This window comes from Lutra lutra, chromosome 1 (assembly GCF_902655055.1).
Source record: "Lutra lutra chromosome 1, mLutLut1.2, whole genome shotgun sequence".
Lineage (NCBI taxonomy): Eukaryota > Metazoa > Chordata > Mammalia > Carnivora > Mustelidae > Lutra > Lutra lutra.
The window spans coordinates 204,752,168-204,769,436 of record NC_062278.1 but is presented as its reverse complement, the minus strand read 5'-3'; the positions used below and the strand labels follow the sequence as shown (position 1 = coordinate 204,769,436).

The following is a 17,269-nucleotide window of genomic DNA, read 5'->3' as shown; positions in this document are numbered from 1 at the left end:
ACCTTGGGATGGCTCTACAAAATATCCTGGCAGAGGGAAAAACACTGGGACGGGAGTTAGGCTTTCCACACAGGAAAGAGTGGATTCCAGACACTGCAGACAAAACAGCAGGAAGTTCAGGCTTGACTAAAACAAAGGCCAAGGGGTAGGGGCTTAAGCTCACGGCCGTGTGACGATGAGGTTACTAGGGAAGATGTCCCTAACTGACACAGGACACACACACAGTTCTGCTGACACCCAACACTTTATTACTGAGGAGCCTTGTTAGGGAGGGAGTGCTGGGATGGACAAGAAGCGCCCAGCTCGAGGGATTTTCCTGGAAATCAGGTGTTCCTCCATGCAGATTTCGAGGCAACACCGTCATGGACGAAATCCCCAGAGGGCAGCGCTGTGACTGCCAAGCAGCAGGGACAGGAGGGTTGCCTAGACGCGGCCTGGCCCCTGGGACAGCAGGGCTTCGATGTCAGGCTCGATATCGATGGTTGGAAAGCGGCGGCTGTACCGGCGTACAGGTACACCATCTGGGCCCACCAAGAACTTCTCGAAGTTCCAGGCGATGTCGTTGCGGCACACGGGAGACCAGATGATGAACTTGGGGTCGGTCATGAGCGCAGTGGCATCGTCACTGGGGGCAGGCAGAGCCTCCCGCAGGAAGGCGAAGAGAGGGTGCGCCTGCGCACCGTTCACCTCGCACTTCTCAAAAAGCGTGAAGTTGGGCTCGAACCCGCCGCCGGGTCGGACGTACTTGAGGGAATTCAGGATCTCTTCGTTCTTAGCGTTCTCCTGCGGGAGGGAAAAGAAGCTGGAACCCGGGGCCTCAAGGGGAGGGGAAACGTTCGGACCGCAAACAAGAAGTTTCTCGATGAGTCATCAGGCTCTTGCCCTTCCCGTACAACTCCGAGACAGACTTGAACCCCAGCCGGGAGGGGCGCAGGCGGCCCGCGCACCTGCGCCTGTCTAGCCTGGCGGGCGCCCAGTCTGAGCTCCCAGCCCCAGGTGCACGCCCGCCGGCCCCGCCACTCCGCCCCCGCTCTGCCCCCAGAGCGCACCTGATGCCCGAACTGGTTGCACGGGAAGCCGAGCACAACCAGGCCCCGGGGCCCGAGGCGCCGCTGCAGCTCGTTCATCTCGGTGTAGTCCCGGACCGTTGTGCCTCAGAGCGATGCCACATTCTCGATGAGCAGCACCTTACCCCGCAGGGAACCCAGGCTCAGGGGCTCCCCGCCGCCCAGCGGGCGCGCGGAGAAAGCATACACGGAGCGCGAGGCCGCCGTTGCAGCGGCGAGCGGAGCAGCACACATGGCTGGCTTCCCAACTACAGTGCGGAGCTGCGGCGGGGAACTGCTAGGACTATGGGGTCACGTGGCGCAGAGACATTCCCGGCCGCTCTCCCGCCCCCCCTCGGCCCCGCCTCATCCGGCCTCCGCCCTCCCTGCAGCCGGGTGGGAGGGTGCGGCCTGGCCGGATGCGGGCACCGCCCAGGCCGTGCGGAGACGCACCGTCTAGCCACCGCCGCCGCGCTGGTGGCTTTCCCGAGTTACCCCGCCCAGGGCTTGGGCCCAAGAGGGCTCCGATTCCTTCTCAAAGGTTTTTAGTTAAGGGATGGGGCAGGGTCCAAGGAGACTGGGCAGCAACAGCAGCGCGTGCCGCTCGTGGCCACACAGCCCTCCCAGGCTAAGCCATATTACTCCTCTTGCAGTCTGTGCCCTATTGTCGCCAAGTGCCCAGAGCAAGTTGTGACTCGCGGTGGTGGGGTGGTGGAGCAGTTGGCAGTGGCTGCCAAGGTAAGTTCTCTCTGTGACGAGGCCCTGTGGCTCCAGGAAGGTTAAGTTGGAGGAACTGTTCATTGCCAAGGGCAGCCAGGGCTCAGGCTCCAAAATCCAGCTCTAACTCCTTTCCCAGCATTCTGGGGCTGCCTGGCGTGTCTTCTCATCCAGGCCTCTGATCTCCTTTCTCCTTTTGTATCTCCAGTGTGGCACTGTCCTTAACACTGGTTTTCCCAAGGAGCCACTGAGGCCCAGCCACCTCCCTGGCTTCTGGAGTGGCCCCAGCCAATTTCAGGCCATCCTCCATACCTAATCAACCTAACCTGAGGCTCAGGCCTGTAAGTTAAAGACACAGAAAATGGACAGGAAGAGAACAAATGTCACATTCCCGAGATTCCTCCAGAGGAATGACTGCTTGGAGCACCCCTCATGTGTCCTCTGAACACTGCAATCCCACATTAGGCCACAAAACCATCATTTCCACCTTCTTAGGAGGAGCCAGGTTAGTGCCAAACTGGGGGTGGGGGGGGGTTCAGAATGGGGAACAAGCTGGTATTTCACACTCTGAAGGATACTTCCAAGGAGAGCTAGGCTGGATATATCCTCCCACTCCCAGCCCTGGAGAGAGCAACACAAACACCAGGATACAGGAAGTTTAGAAAACTGCCTTTATTCTATTAGTAGTTGGAAAAATTAACTGGTACAGAAAAAAAGTTTAGTCAGCTGGAGAGGAGAAAGTGAGTGCCACCCAACAGAACGGGCGGCTCCTCTGGGAGGGAACCTGGATACAGTGAGGAAAAGGAGCACTGTGAACTAGAGCCAGACCCTGCAGTCCAGGTGAGACAGGTCATGCCACCTTCTGAAGTATCTAAGTGCCTCAGGCATGAAACCAAATTCCTATTTATTTAGCCCAGCTCTGGGGAAGGGGGTACTGGGATATGTGGGGCCGAAAACAGGTGATATGGGCCATCTTTTATCAGAGAAACTGACAAAACGGGAATTTTAAAAATGAATTTTCCATCTGACTTTATTTTCAAATACACTTTCTTTTTTAAAAAACCAATACACTTTCTGCAGGGATGACAAATATCAGTATTAGGAAATCCAATTATACAAAAAATACTACATCTAGTCTGGGGTAGATATATTTATTTTTTGGTAACATACATTAAGTGGCACTAATTACACAGTAACTATAAGGTAACTAACATGAAACCACAGAACTGTAACTCTGCCACAGCTGCATAGACTTGGGCCTTTCTGGATGAGCATTTTCAAAAAACTGGATGCCCATCACAGAGCTATGCCAATAAAATCTGTTAAGGAGTAAAGCTCTGAAGTAGGGACTCACTAGAGTACCTTGCAGCTGACAGATGACAGGCAGGACATGTTAGTTATAAAGTAGTTACAGCCTAATTCACAAAAGTTACCAACTGTTTCTCTTTCTAGAAAGAAGCAAGAAGTTAAGAAATTCCTTGAATTAGCGCCTGGTGGGTCAGGTGGGAGTGCAGAGGAGGGCTGTTAGAGCGGTGTCAGAAGGACCCCGGTGGTCAGGTGGGATGGACATCATTAATAATCACGGTTGGCTTCTAAATACTGGTAGCAAGATGACTTCTGATTTGTAATCTTAGGTAAATTATAGATAAATGAAAAAGGCCAGTAATCATACACTAAGATTAATAAACAGCACTTCAAAATTAACCGCATGAGGGCTGTGCTTGCAGCAGGGTTTCACAAGACAAGGCACCCAGATTTTTTCTTCCCACGTCTGGCTTGCAGAGCAGCTCTCGTGGCCATTTCAAAAACCTCCCTCACTCCATCTTTGGTCTTTGCTGAACACTCCATGTACCCAAAAGCGCCAATCCTGTTTGCCATATCTCTGCCTTCTTCAGGTTTCACCGGCTCCTAGCGGAGAGAAAAGAGCACTTTCAGTTAAGTGTCTCATATATGAAGTAAGTACAAAGTACTCAAATTCAGCTTAAAAGACTTCTTTTAAAAGCTGCCAGGGTTGGGAGGGGGGGTGGGGTTATGGATATTGGGGAGGGTATGTGCTATGGTGAGTGCTGTGAAGTGTGTAAACCTGGCGATTCGCAGACCTGTACCCCTGGGGATAAAAATATGTGTTTTTATATATATTAAAAAAAAAAAAAAAAAAAAAAAAAAAAAGCTGCCAAAACCAGATTTGAGTTCTGTCTTATGAAATTCATATGCAGTTATCCTTCCTACCCCAGTATAAAATCCCTATCAAACAAGCTCTTCTCTGGGACTTGAGAGAGAAAGAAGGAAGAGGCCAGAGAAGCCCCGTGGGTTAGGGAAGCAATCAAGGGCAAAATGATTCAAGCTTTCAGTCCATGGTAAGCACTTGGGTTTTCCTGTAGTTAGCTTCACAGAGGATTAAATGCCTCTAGAAGGAAACAGATCCTGACCTTAACATTCAGAGAGACAGCTCAGTGGAAGAACCTGGGCCGAAGACCTCAAGGCTCTTGTTCTGCACTGGGGAAGACCTGCCATTGGGCCAGCTGGCTTCTCAGAAGCAAAGATGCAAACTCCATCACCACTTTCATAAAGACATCAGGGCTCTCTGGACTCCCTGTCCTCAGGATTTCCTGATCCTTTAGCTGCCACCAATTTAATTTTTGGCCTCACATATACCAACATAATAACAGGAGAGGGAAATCAAGAGCCTGATAAAAAGTTCCTACATTTGGAGCACTGAGTACTGCTGATGTTCCCTTCTCAGGCAGGCAATCCCGGGAAGCACAGCACTACCTCACAGGAGAGGATCCCATCTCCTTTTATAAAGAGGTCTTAAGGACCCTCTGAGTAGGCCCAGTGAATGAGGGACAGATGGAGAAAGAGAGCCTTCTGGGACTCTTTGAAATAGCCTGGTTTGTTAGAGTTTCTGTTGGGCTCCCTCACTATCCAACCTTGGGCCCTGGGTTTAAGAATGCTACAGGAGGGGCGCCTGGGTGGCTCAATCATTTAAGTGTCTGCCTTTGGCTTGGGTCATGATCTCAGGGTCCTGGGATCAAGCCCTGCACTGGGCTCCCTGCTCAGTGGAAAGCCTGCTTTTCCCTCTCCTACTCCCCCTGCTTGTGTTCCTGCTCTCGCTGTCTCTCTTTGTCAAATAAATAAAATCTTAAAAAGAATGGTACAGGGGTGCCTGGGTGGCTCAGTGGGTTAAGCCGCTGCCTTCAGCTCAGGTCATGATCCCAGGTCCTGGGTTCGAGCCCCACATCAGGCTTTCTGCTCAGCGGGGAGCCTGCTTCCTCCTCTCTCTCTGCCTGCCTCTCTGCCTACTTGTGATTTCTGTCAAATAAATAAATAAAATCTTTAAAAAAAAAAAAAAAAGAATGGTACAGGAAAACAGAGGCCTGCCCCAGATCATACCTGCTTCATCTTGGCTAGCTCCCGCCTTGTGTGCTCATCATTCCGAAGATCCTTCTTGTTCCCAACCAGGATGATGGGCACGTTGGGACAGAAGTGCTTGACTTCCGGGGTCCATTTTTCTGGGATATTTTCTGAAAGAAGCAAAATCTTGAGATGCACAATTCTATTTTGATGAATGTCCAAGAGCCCCAGTTAAACTGCAAGGAAACTACTTAAAAGTATGCTCCACATTTAATGGGAGTCTCACTAGTTTCAAAACCAAAAAAGAGGCAAAATCTAACCCCCTTCCATTAAGCACAGAATCACCAGCTTTTTCCTCAGTCCCCACTAAGGAGCTCAGTGCCTATGGAAGTGGGGCCCAGTTAAAGCCTCTGGAGGAGCAAAGAATCCAGAACACAGGGTGGCTCCACCATGACGCAACTTGACCCAAGGAGGAAAGATATCCATGGACCACTTCTGTCACTGCTAGCTAGTAACTGTGACCACATCTTACAGAAAGGGTCTCCATTCTCATGCTACAGCTGGCTCAGGGTCCCCATGTTCTCTCTATACCTTCAGCACCCCATCATGTAGGTTATTGGTATTTCAAATGGCTCAAGAATGACTTCTGAAAATGAGTGATAACCAGCTTCTTGCCAATACTGCACTAATTTACAAAGGTTGGACATACATTATGGTGTGTAAGTGGCCCACGTTCAACTGCCCACAACCATGGTCTTGGGCACCTCAGTGTCAGGTGTGATTTTATAAAATGGGGAAACAGTATTACGTACCTTACACAGGGTTATTCTGAGTCAATGCATACAAAGTACTTAATAATGACAGTCATTTAAATGATCTGCTTGTAATCTGAGGCTATATTTTGGAAGTAAACTGTTCAGGGGTGCCCTGGGTGGCTCAGTCAGTTAAGCATCTGCCTTCAACGTGGGTCATGATCCCAGGGTCCTGGGATGGAGCCCCATGTTGGGCTCTCTGCTCAGTGGGGAGTTTGCTTCTCTCTCTCCCTGCAGCTCTGTTTGTGCATGCTCTCTCCCTCATAAATACATAAAATCTTAAAAAAAAAAACAAAAACTGTTCATTCTTTGACTTCAGTACAAATTACTAAAAGATAAGAGTTACTTATAGACTATGGAAAGATGCTCTGTCTTCTGGCTGAAAGACCACATCAGATAAAGAAGCTATGTAAGTGAGGTCAAGAAACATTAATGCTCTACTCTTCAGCACATAAAATGGACACTTGACTGTCCATCTTCTTTTGCTATAGCAACAAGAGTCAACTGTATCACTAATGTAACAACTTAAAACTCAAAAGTTTTATTCTGAAACCAAGAGCTTCCCAAAGAAGTACAGTGTTTCCAGTCCTCAGAACAATACAGAGTAATACAGTGAAAAGATCCAACCCATCTAATAACAGTCAAACAGCCTCAGCCCAAACCTTGCTCTCACCTTTGCACATGTGGTCACTTTCAGTTCAGGTGTGACAGTGGTCATTTCAAAAGGTAAATGAGACACCCCTCCCTTACTCAAACCTTCCAAGAGCTCCCATCTTACTCATGATGAAGGGAAAAGTCCACACCATTAATTATATCGCTTTACAACTCTCACTCCCATCTCTTCTAATGCTACAACTGGATTCCAGCCTTCCTCTTCCCACCTTGGTGACTTTGCATCTCCTGTTCCCCCTACCTGGAAGATTCTTTTGTTAGATATCTGTATTGGCTTCCTTCAGATCCCTTAGGTCTCTCCCAGAAGTCACCTTTTCAGTAGGGTTGCTGACCATCCTATGGTCATCCTCTAAAACAGAATACTATCATGGCCCATTCCATACCCACCTCCTAAGAATGTTATTTTTAAAATTTCTTGCTATCAGATTTACTGTTTTTTTTTTTTTTTTTTTTTTTTTAAACTGTTGTTGTTTTTTTTTTTTTTGGCTCTTCTGTCTCCTTTAATCTAGAAGTTTCTTCCATAAATAGATGCTCAGTAGTATTTCCTGAATATATGAAATTATTACTTCAATAGTCTCCCTACTCCCTGGAACTCAGGACACATAAAATGAATTGCCTCTGTCTTGCCTTCTCTTTTCATGAATAACATTAAAACTTAATTTTGGCGGGGGCGGGGGGGCAGCTGGGTGGCTTGGATGACTAAGAGTCTGTCTTCTCCTTGGGTCATGATCCCAGGGTCCTGGGATCAAGCCCCGCATTGGGCTCCCTGCCTGCTTGGTGGGGAGCCTGCTCCTCCCTCTCCTTCTACTGCTCCCCTGCTGTGCTCTCTTGCTCTGTCAAATAAATAAAATCTTAAAAAAACAAAACAAGTTAACCGCCCCCCTTTTAAAGTAGGCTCCATGCCCAACATGAGGCTTAAACTCACAGCCCTGAGCAAGAGTCTCATGCTTTACTGAGCCAGCCAGGCACCCCTAAAACTTTATTTTTTAATTCAGTGATGGCAATCACCTACAGTATCTCCCACCCCAAAATAATCTGATCACACTGAGGAATATCACGTTGCATGGATTTCCAGTGGGGTCGCAGGAGGGCCTTTGGGAATTCCAGAAAACTAGAGAGAAGGAATCCTTATCATCTAGATCAGAGGTCAGCAAATAAAATCTTGTCTGGAGTCTACTTTTAAAAAATACTTATAGGGACGCCTGGGTGGCTCGTTGGTTAAGCAGCTGCCTTCGGCTCAGGTCATGATCCCAGCGTCCTGGGATCGAGTCCCACATCGGGCTCCTTGCTTGGCAGCGAGCCTGCTTCTCCCTCTGCCTCTGCCTGCCACTCTGTCTGCCTGTGCTCACTCTCGCTTCTCTCTCTATGACAAATAAATAAATAAAATCTTAAAAAAAATAAAAATAAAAATAAAAAATACTTATAAAAAAATAAGGGGTGCCTGGGTGGCTCAGTCAGTTAAGCATCTGCCTTCAGCTCAGGTCATGAACCCAGGGTGCTGGGACTGAGTCCCACATTGGGCTCCCTGCTTCTCCCTCTCCCTCTGCCACTCCAAGTCCCCTGCTTGTGTGCGCATGTGTGTGCGCTCTCTCTCTCAAATAAATAAACAGAATCTTCAGGGTGCCCAAGTGGCTCAGGCAGCTAAGCATCCGACTGTTGGTTTTGGGTGAGGTCATGATATCCCAGTGGTGGGACTGAGCCCTGTGTCTGGCTTGGTGCTGAGTACAGAGACTGCTTCAGATTCTTGTTCCCTCCTCCTCTGCTCCCCCTACCCCTGCTTGCTAACACTCTTTCTCTAAAATAAATAAAGTATTTTTCCTTAAAAAGTTTTTATTTATTTGACACAGAGAGAGAGAGAGATCAGAAGCAGTTAGAGAGGAAGGCAGAGGGAGAGGGGGAAGCAGGCTGCCCGCCAAGCAGAGAGCCTGATGCAGGGCTTGATCCCAGGACCCTGAGACCATGACCTGAACCAAAGGCAGAGGCTTTACCCACTAAGCCACCCAGGTGCCCGTAAAATAAGTAATATCTTTAAAAAAAAAAAAAAAAAAAAGTTTTACTGGAACATAGCCAAGCTCATTCATTATTATATATATATTCTGTGGCTGCTTTTTTTTTTTTTTTTTTTTTTAAAGATTTTATTTATTTATTTGACAGAGAGAGATCACAAGTAGATGGAGAGGCAGGCAGAGAGAGAGAGAGGGAAGCAGGATCTCTGCCGAGCAGAGAACCCGATGCGGGACTCGATCCCAGGACGCTGAGATCATGACCTGAGCCGAAGGCAGCAGCTTAACCCACTGAGCCACCCAGGCGCCCCATGTGGCTGCTTTTGTGATACAACAGCAGAACTGACTAGTTGTGGCAAAGTTCAGTACAACATATGGCCAGCAAAGCCTAAAATATTTACTATTTGGTCTTTTACAAGTTTGCTACCCCAGGTCTCAACCAGAATATAGACTCTAGACCAACTACCAGTCCAGACAGCAGAGGCTCAAAAAGTAAAATTATCACAGGGTTGGCTGGCAACAGAGCTGAAACTTTCACACCAACATTCTGATTCCTGATCAAACTTATTATCCTATACCTACAGGTGGGGCCATAGTCTAATAACATCCAATCAAGTTAAACAAAGTTTAAGGGCACCTGGGTGGCTCAGTGGGTTGAGCCTCTGCCTTCAGCTCGGGTCATGATCTCAGGGTCCTGGGATCGAGCCCCAAAACTGGGCTCTCTGCTCTGCAGGAGGCCTGGCTTCTCCCTCCCCCTCTGCCTGCCTCTCTGCCTACTTGTAATCAATCAATCTTTCTCTCTGTCAGATAAATAAATAAAAAATCTTAGGGGGTGGGGGGGAGAAGCCAGGTTCGTTTGAGAAACCAATACTGAAACAACTGTTGAAAATGACCAAAGTGAACCAAGGGCAGAGAGTAACTGCTCTGTCTTGGGAGTCCCTGCACAGAGGGCTCAGTCTCAGCTTAATGCCTTGGGAGGGATAACCTTAGTCAAGCGGTTCAAAATCTTGGGGCACCCAAGTACTGTCATTAAAATGGGTACAACCATGACCAAGAAAAAAAAGGTCCTATAACCCTAACTGGCCAGTGCAAGCCCACACCACCAGCAGGCTCTCCAAGGTTGTTTGTGTTGATGATGACAATGTTCTTCGCCCAACTGCTACCTTGTAAAGACAGAGCACTACATCACTGAGAGAGACACTTTATCCTCTAAGGTACAAACTGAAAGTAAGTTCTGTTTCAGGCCTTGGTACCTTGCTTCACAGAGTGTAAGGTCAGTGTTATTCAGTCTTTTTCTGAAGGAAGGTGGCTTCTCAGATATGTGACCAACTGAGACAGTGAAATGGTCATGTTTAAGTCTCTCTTTACTAGTTAAGATACTTTAGAAAAGCACTAAAATGGGGCTTTAAAAATACGACCAGGAGGGGTGCCGGGTGGCTCAGCTGGCTAAGTATCCAACTGTTGATCTCAGGGGAGTCTGCTTCTTTCCCTCTCCCTCTTACCCTCCCTGCAATAATAAACCTTTATTTATTTTTTTCTTTTAAGATTATTTATTTACTTATTTGACAGACATAGACCACAAGTAGAGAGGCAGGCAGAGAGAGAGGGGAAACAGGCTCCCTGCTGAGCAGAGAGCCCGATGCGGGGCTTGATCCTAGGACCTGAGATCATGACCTGAGCCGAAGGCAGAGGCTCAACCCACTGAGCCACCCAGGCACCCCATAAATAAACCTTTAAACAAACACACACACTACGAGGAAATAGCAAATCAGTCTAGATATGGCAAAGTAACACACTCAATATGAGGTACTGAAAAAAAGGTGTGAGCACCCAAAAAAGCCTTCCCCAAAACAGTTGAAAAGATGGTTGTATTTAGAACCTGCCTACTAAAAGACCTTGGCTGAAAAGTGATCCAGGGCCCAGGCTTTATAGTCCCAAGGCTCTCTAGGACTCTGGTCACTGATGATTCCTTTTATTAAGTTCATGTTTGCTTTTCAACCATTTCATGCACAGAGAGGACCTGAGAAAGCAGGTGTCAGCCAGACACACAGTGACAAACATCAGGCTGCAGAGTTACTCACCTAAACTATCAGGGCTGTCAATGGAGAAACACATCAGTATAACATCAGTGTCCGGATAGGAGAGAGGCCTCAAGCGGTCATAATCTTCCTGCCCAGCTGTATCCCACAAAGCCAACTCTACCTGTGATAGGAAAAATAAACACAAGAATGCAAGGTTAAAGCTCCCAACTTTCCAAAAGAAGTGGTAGTCACCAAAGAACATTCAAATGTCAAAATGTCCAAAATAGTAAAAGAAGCCTGAGGTGGAGTGTATTCAAATTGTTTTAGGTTGAAATTTCTCAGAAGACTGGAGTACATGAAGTACATAATCAAGTACATAATGAGTACATAATTTAAAATATCAAGTCAGGGGCGCCTGGGTGACTCAGTTAAGCAGCCGCCGTCGGCTTGGGCTGTGATCCCAGGTGCTGGGATCCAGCCCCACATCAGGCTGCTTGTTCAGCGGGGAGCTAGCTTCTCCCCTGCCTGTGCTTGCTCTTTCCCTGTCTCTCTCTGTCAAATAATACATACATACATAAATAAATCTTTAAAAATAAATAAATAAAATATCAAGTAAAAAATACAATTCGTAAGAAGCACAGTCTTTAATTATAAACAACATTCTAATAGAAAAGCAGATGAACAAGGAAAGTCGAAGTGTAAACAACATTCTACCAGGTGTACAAAACATAACAGGGAAACACCAGACCTGAGTAACTTTTCCCAATACATTCTAATTCAACTGTTTCCTTATTTGGTCTTATCATTCTGCTGCAATGTTTAAACACGGAGACACTGTATTTGAGGGGCGTCTGGGTGGCTCAGTCAGTTTAGCATCTGTCTTCCGCACAGGTTGTGATCCCAGAGTCCTGGGATCGAGCCCCGCATTGGGTACCCTGCTCAGCAGGAAGCCTGCTTCTTTTCCCTCTCCCACTCCCCCTGCTTGTGTTCCCTTTCTCGCTGTCTCTGTCAAGTAAATAAATAAAATCTCAAAAAAATTTTTTGTTTATTTATTTGACAGAGACAGACACAGCAAGAGAAGAAACATAAGCAGGGAGAGTGGGAGAGGGAGAAGCAGGCTTCCCACCAAGCAGTGAGGCCAATGTGGGGCTTGAGCCCTCATGACCTGAGCCGAAGGCAGATGCTTAACGACTGAGCCACCCAGGTGCCCCAAGGTATATGAATTTCTAATACACTGATACCCAAGCCTCACAACAAAATGGACCTCAGAATGGTACAGCTCATTCACTCTACCAAATCACACTACTTGGCCCCTCCATGCTTCATGTGTGCTTAGTCAGACACATCCAATCCTGACCATCTCCTGATAAATGCTTCAGGGTGTTGGCCCTGTCTCTTGGAAAGGACTTTTCCATCTTTAGTAGGTCTGTTCCTGGGACCACAATCATCTCAAATCTTGGATGGTTTCCTAGGCTATCACAGTACACTCTTAAATGAACATTCCTAGGCAGCACACTCTCAACTTGGAGGCTACTGAATTGCTATCAAGCACTTTTATTTCAGGGACCCTAGAATTCTGAATAGTTGGCTTAATGTGCTTTCCATACATGGTACCACAAACTGAAGCTAGGTAGCACTGGGACAGAAAAGGGTAACAGGTAAAGCAGGAAAATGAGAAGGAAGAAAGGACATGGAATTATGAGGGCCAATACATTAGGTGCTAGCAGCATGAGACATGTGACTAAATACCCGAGAGGACTGAATATATTGGAGAAGAGGCCTTGTTCTAGTTTTCTTTTCAGCTGACCTACCTGCAGTGGGAATTTCATGCTTCTTCAAAAGTTGTACAGGAGCTGGGTAAGACATTATTTTGATAACAAAAGGGAACAGAAAATTGAAAAATATATTCTAAAATCTAGAGGCGCCTGGGTGGCTCAGTGGTTAAACGGCTGCCTTTGGCTCAGGTCATGATCCCAGGGTCCTAGGATTGAGCCCCACATCGGGCTCCCTGCTCAGTGGACAGCCTGCTTCTCCCTCTCGTCTGCCTGCTGCTCTGCCTACTTGTGGTGCTCTCTCTGACAAATAAATAAAATCTTAAAAAAAATATATATATAGATATATCTATATCTATATATATATATAGTAAACTCTAATTCCAGCAGAGTTTTGCTCCAGTCTTGCCAGTGGACTTTTTAGGACAGACATGAAGAAATATTGTCTTTGTTGCCAGTGACAGGTCAACTGAAGCAATGGTGGCAGCCTATTTAAGTTAGAGTAAAAAACCGTTAAAAAATATTAAATATGAGGATGTTATTTAAATGTCACACTGGTGGGACGCCTGGGTGGCTCAGTTGGTTAAGCAGCTGCCTTCGGCTCAGGTCATGATCCCAGCGTCCTGGGATCGAGTCCCACATCGGGCTCCTTGCTCGTCAGGGAGCCTGCTTCTCCCTCTGCCTCTGCCTGCCATTCTGTCTGCCTGTGCTCGCTCTCTCTCGACAAATAAATAAATAAAAAATCTTTAAAAAAGAAAAAAAAAAAGAGTAAATGTCACACTGGTGACTGGTGTAGATCAGAATACCCCTTTAGGACCCGTGAAATGACCTCTTGACCTAGTAATCTTACTTCAGCGCTGAGTGAAAATATCATGACAGAACTGGGTGGGGGGAAATGTTCATCCATACGAAAAGATTCATTTTAGCATTAACTATCTGGCAACAAACTAAATTTCAAACATAAAGCTATAAAAAGGCTTCCCCATGTAAAATAAAACAGGGATGTGAGTAAAGTCTAGGTGACAGCAGTTAAAAATGAACAAATCTGGGCTATGATGGCAGAAACAGAATCGATTTTGCATTCACACGTCTGTTGTTATTATACTGTGTACTAAAGAGACAAAATGGCCTAATTCTCTACAGGCTCTAAGAACATCTTTGCCGAAGATACAAAATGAAACCAGCTGTTAGGTGTACTCACCTGCTTTCCATCAACTTCGATATCTGCCACATAGTTCTCAAACACTGTGGGTACATACACCTCTGGGAACTGGTCCTTGCTAAAGACGATGAGCAAACAAGTCTTGCCACAGGCTCCATCACCAACAATCACCAGTTTCTTCCGGATGGCAGCCATGCTGAAACATGAGACAAAGGTGTTATCTAGAAGCAAAAGAAGCTATTAATAGCCTCAGGCTATGACACACAATTTTCTGACCATGAGGCACAAGCCACATCCAAATACAAAATGCTAGCACAACTTCCCACTTGACATCAAAACTCCACAACTAATGGTTATACTTTAACTTTTCTCTTTTTAAGATTTATTTATTTACTTGAGAGAGGGACAGAGGGACAGAGAGTGGAGTGAGGGGGAGGGAGGGAGAATCTTTAAGCAGACTCCATGCTGGGTGTGAAGCCTCATGCAGGGCTGTATCCCAGGACCATTAGATCATAACCTGACCCGAAACCAAGAACTGATGCTTAACTGACCACCATCCAGGAGCCCCAAACTAATGGTTATAGTTAACGGTAAAAAGACTGCAAGTTTTTCCTCAAGATTAGGAACAAGACAAGAATGGCTATTCCTGCTACTTCTATCCAACATGATAATGTCAATTCTAGCCAGAGTAATTAAGCAATAAAATGAATTAACACATTCAGATTGAAGAGGAAGGAGGAGAACTATCTTAATTTGCAGATGACACACATATATATGGAAAATCCTAAGGAATCCACTAAAAATCATTAGAACAAATTCAGTAAGGTTGCAAGATACAAGATGAACATACAAAAATCAATTGTACTTCTATAACCTAGCAATGAACAAAGTGAAAATGAAATTAAGAGTACAATTTCATTTACAACAGCTTCAAAAAGATAGGGACAGGGCGCCTGGGTGGCTCAGTCATTAAGCATCTGCCCTTGGCTCAGGTCATGACCCCAGGGTCCTGGGATCCAAGCCCCGCATCCGGCACCCCCGCTGGGCAGGAAGCCTACTTCTCCCTCTCCCATTCCCTCTACTTGTGTTTCCTCTGTCGCTGTGTCTCTATCAAATAAATAAAATCTTAAAAAAAAAAAAAAAAAGAACAGGGATACGTTTAACAAAAGTACAAAACACATACTCTGAAAACTCCAAAACATTGTTGAAAGAAAGATGTAAATGAATGAAAAGATATTCATGTTTCTGGATTGGAAGATAATACCTGTTAAATGGCAACATCCTCCAAATTGTTCTACAGATTCAAGACAATCCCTATCAAGATACCAGCTGGCTTCTTGAATTGAGAATCCAGAAATAAGCCCACATTTAGGGTCAAATGATTTTCAACAAGGATGCCAAGACAATCTGATGGAGGAAAAAGTCTTTTCAACAAACGGTTCTGAGACAACTGAATAGATCCACACAAAAGAATAAAGTTAGAGGGGTGCCTGGGTGGCTCAGTGGGTTAAGCCTCTGCCTTTGGCTCAGGTCATGATCTCAGGGTCCTGGGATCGAGCCCCATGTTGGGCTCCCTGCTCAGCAGGGAGTCTGCTTCCCCGCCTCTCTCTGCCTGCCTGTCTACTTGTGATCTCTGTCAAATAAATGAAGAAAAAAAAAAAAAAAAATTGTAAAAAAAAAAAAAAAAAAAAAAAAAAAAAAAAAAAAAAAAAGAATGAAGTTAGAAAGCTACCCCTCAAATCATACACAAAAATTAACTCAAGATGGATTGTAGGCCCAGGGGCACTGGGTGGCTCAGTCAGTTAAATGTATACCTTTGGCGGGTAATCCCAGGGTCCTGAGATCAAGACCTGCAAAAGGCTCCCTGCTCGGTGGAGAACCTACTTCTCCCTCTTCCTCTGCCCCGCTCCTGCTCTCTTGCTTGCTCTATCTCGAATAAATAAAATCTTTTAAAAAGATGGATTATAGGCCCAAATGTAAGAGCTAAAATCATAAAACATTTAACTCCCTATCCCCCCTTTCTCCCCACTTAGCCCTGACAACCACCATTCTACTTTCTGTCTTGATGAATTTTACCACTAGTTACTTCATATGGAAGGATGTGGAATCAAGCAGCATTTGCCCTTTTGGGACTGGCTTATTTCACACAGCATAATGTTTTCAAGGTTCATACATGTTGTAGCATGTATCAGAATTTCCTTTTTAAAACTGAGTAACATTCCATTGTATGTATATATACTACATTGTTTATCCATCGATCCAATGATAGACACAGGGTAGCCTCCACCTCTTAGCTACTGTGATCAAGATATTTAAGAATATATTGGGGACACCTCAGTGGCATGGTTGGTTAGGTGTTCAACTCTTGGTTTTAGCTCAGGTTGTAGTCTCAGGGTACTGGGGTCCTGAGATCAAGCGCTAATTAAGGCTCCATGCCCAATATGGCATCTGCTTGAGCCTCTCTCCCCTTCTCCCTCTGGCCCATGCCTCCATACACGCTCGCCTGCTCTCTAATAAATAAATTAAAAAAAAAAAAAAAAAAAGATATATTTATCCCTAGCAACCAAAGAAAAAATAGGTAACTGGGACTTTCATCAAAATTTTTATAACTTTTTTTAAAAAAGATTTTATGAGCACAAGAGGGGAGATGTCAGAGGGAGAGGCAGACTCTCCACTGAGCAGGGAGCCCAATGCGGGACTCAATTGTGGGACTCCAGGATCATGACCTGAGCCGAAGGCAGTTGCTTAACCGACTGAGCCACCCAGGCACCCAAAATTTTTCATACTTTTGTCAAGCGGTACCATCCAGAAAATGAGAAGACATGGGGAACCTGGCTGGCTCAGCATATGAGTTTTGATCTCAGAGTCCTGAGTTAAAGCCTCACACTGGGTGTGGAGCCTATATTAAAAAAAGAAAAGAAAAAAGAAAGTAACAAGACAACCCACCGAATAGGAGCAAATGTTTGCAGATAATATACCTAATAAGGGATCTGTATCTAGAATAATTAAAAACCCTTAAAAAAGCAGCTTAAGTGGACGGTCTGTCTCGGGGTCTCTCATAAGACTGCAAAAAAGATGTTGCTTTGGGGGGGGGTGCGTGGGTGGCTCAGTCAGTTAAGCATCTGACTCTTGGTTTCGGCTCAGGTCCTGATCTCAAGGTGGTGAGATCAAACCCCATGTCAGGCTCCATATTCAGTGTAGAATCTGCCTGAGCTTCTTTCCCCCTTCTTCCTCCTCACCCGCTGTTCCTTCCTCTGTGCTCATGCATTCTCTAAAAAAATTAAATCTTAAAAAGGGGGGGGGGGCAAAGGATCTGAATAGATATGACCCAGCAATTCCATTCCCAGACATACATCTGAGAAAAATGAAAACCCATGTTCACACAAATACTTACACAAATATTCACAGCAGCATTAAAATATTCATCATAGTTGGGGAACCTGGGTGGCTCAGTCAGTTAAGCATCCAACTCTTGCCTTCAGCTCCGGTCATGAGATCAAGCCCCTATGCTGGGCTCAACACTCAGAGGAGTCAGCTTGAAGATTCTCCCCCTCCCTCTGCCCCTTCCCCTGCTCGTGCACTCTCTACATAAGTAAAATCTTCTTTTCCCTTTTTAAGATTTTATTTGACAGAATAAGCAGGGAGAACGGCAGGCAGAGGGAGAAGCAGGCCCCATCTCCAACCAAGCAGGGAGCCAGATATGGGGCTTG

General features: G+C 45.9%; 2 protein-coding genes across 3 annotated transcripts in view; both read right to left on the bottom strand.

Moving 5' to 3' along the window:
* Positions 1 to 228: 228 nt before the first annotated feature.
* On the bottom strand, positions 229 to 1,359 carry GPX1 (glutathione peroxidase 1). The gene is made up of 2 exons (XM_047694065.1): positions 1,050 to 1,359; positions 229 to 783 (listed from the first exon to the last, which is right to left on the bottom strand). Exons 1-2 carry the CDS (start codon positions 1,299 to 1,301, stop codon positions 424 to 426), a joined length of 612 nt encoding a protein of 203 aa, XP_047550021.1. The 5' UTR covers positions 1,302 to 1,359; the 3' UTR covers positions 229 to 423.
* Positions 1,360 to 2,420: 1,061 nt separating this feature from the next.
* The window catches only part of RHOA (ras homolog family member A), a 55,662-nt gene continuing 40,813 nt past the window's right edge, over positions 2,421 to 17,269 (bottom strand). For both annotated transcript variants that reach the window (XM_047694066.1, XM_047694067.1), the window contains 4 exons: positions 13,599 to 13,755; positions 10,686 to 10,806; positions 5,157 to 5,287; positions 2,421 to 3,671 (listed from right to left, as the gene is read on the bottom strand). In XM_047694066.1, coding sequence (XP_047550022.1) covers positions 3,498 to 3,671; positions 5,157 to 5,287; positions 10,686 to 10,806; positions 13,599 to 13,754 — 582 coding nt within the window. In that variant the 5' untranslated portion in view covers position 13,755 and the 3' untranslated portion in view covers positions 2,421 to 3,497. The remainder of the gene's footprint in view (positions 3,672 to 5,156; positions 5,288 to 10,685; positions 10,807 to 13,598; positions 13,756 to 17,269) is intronic.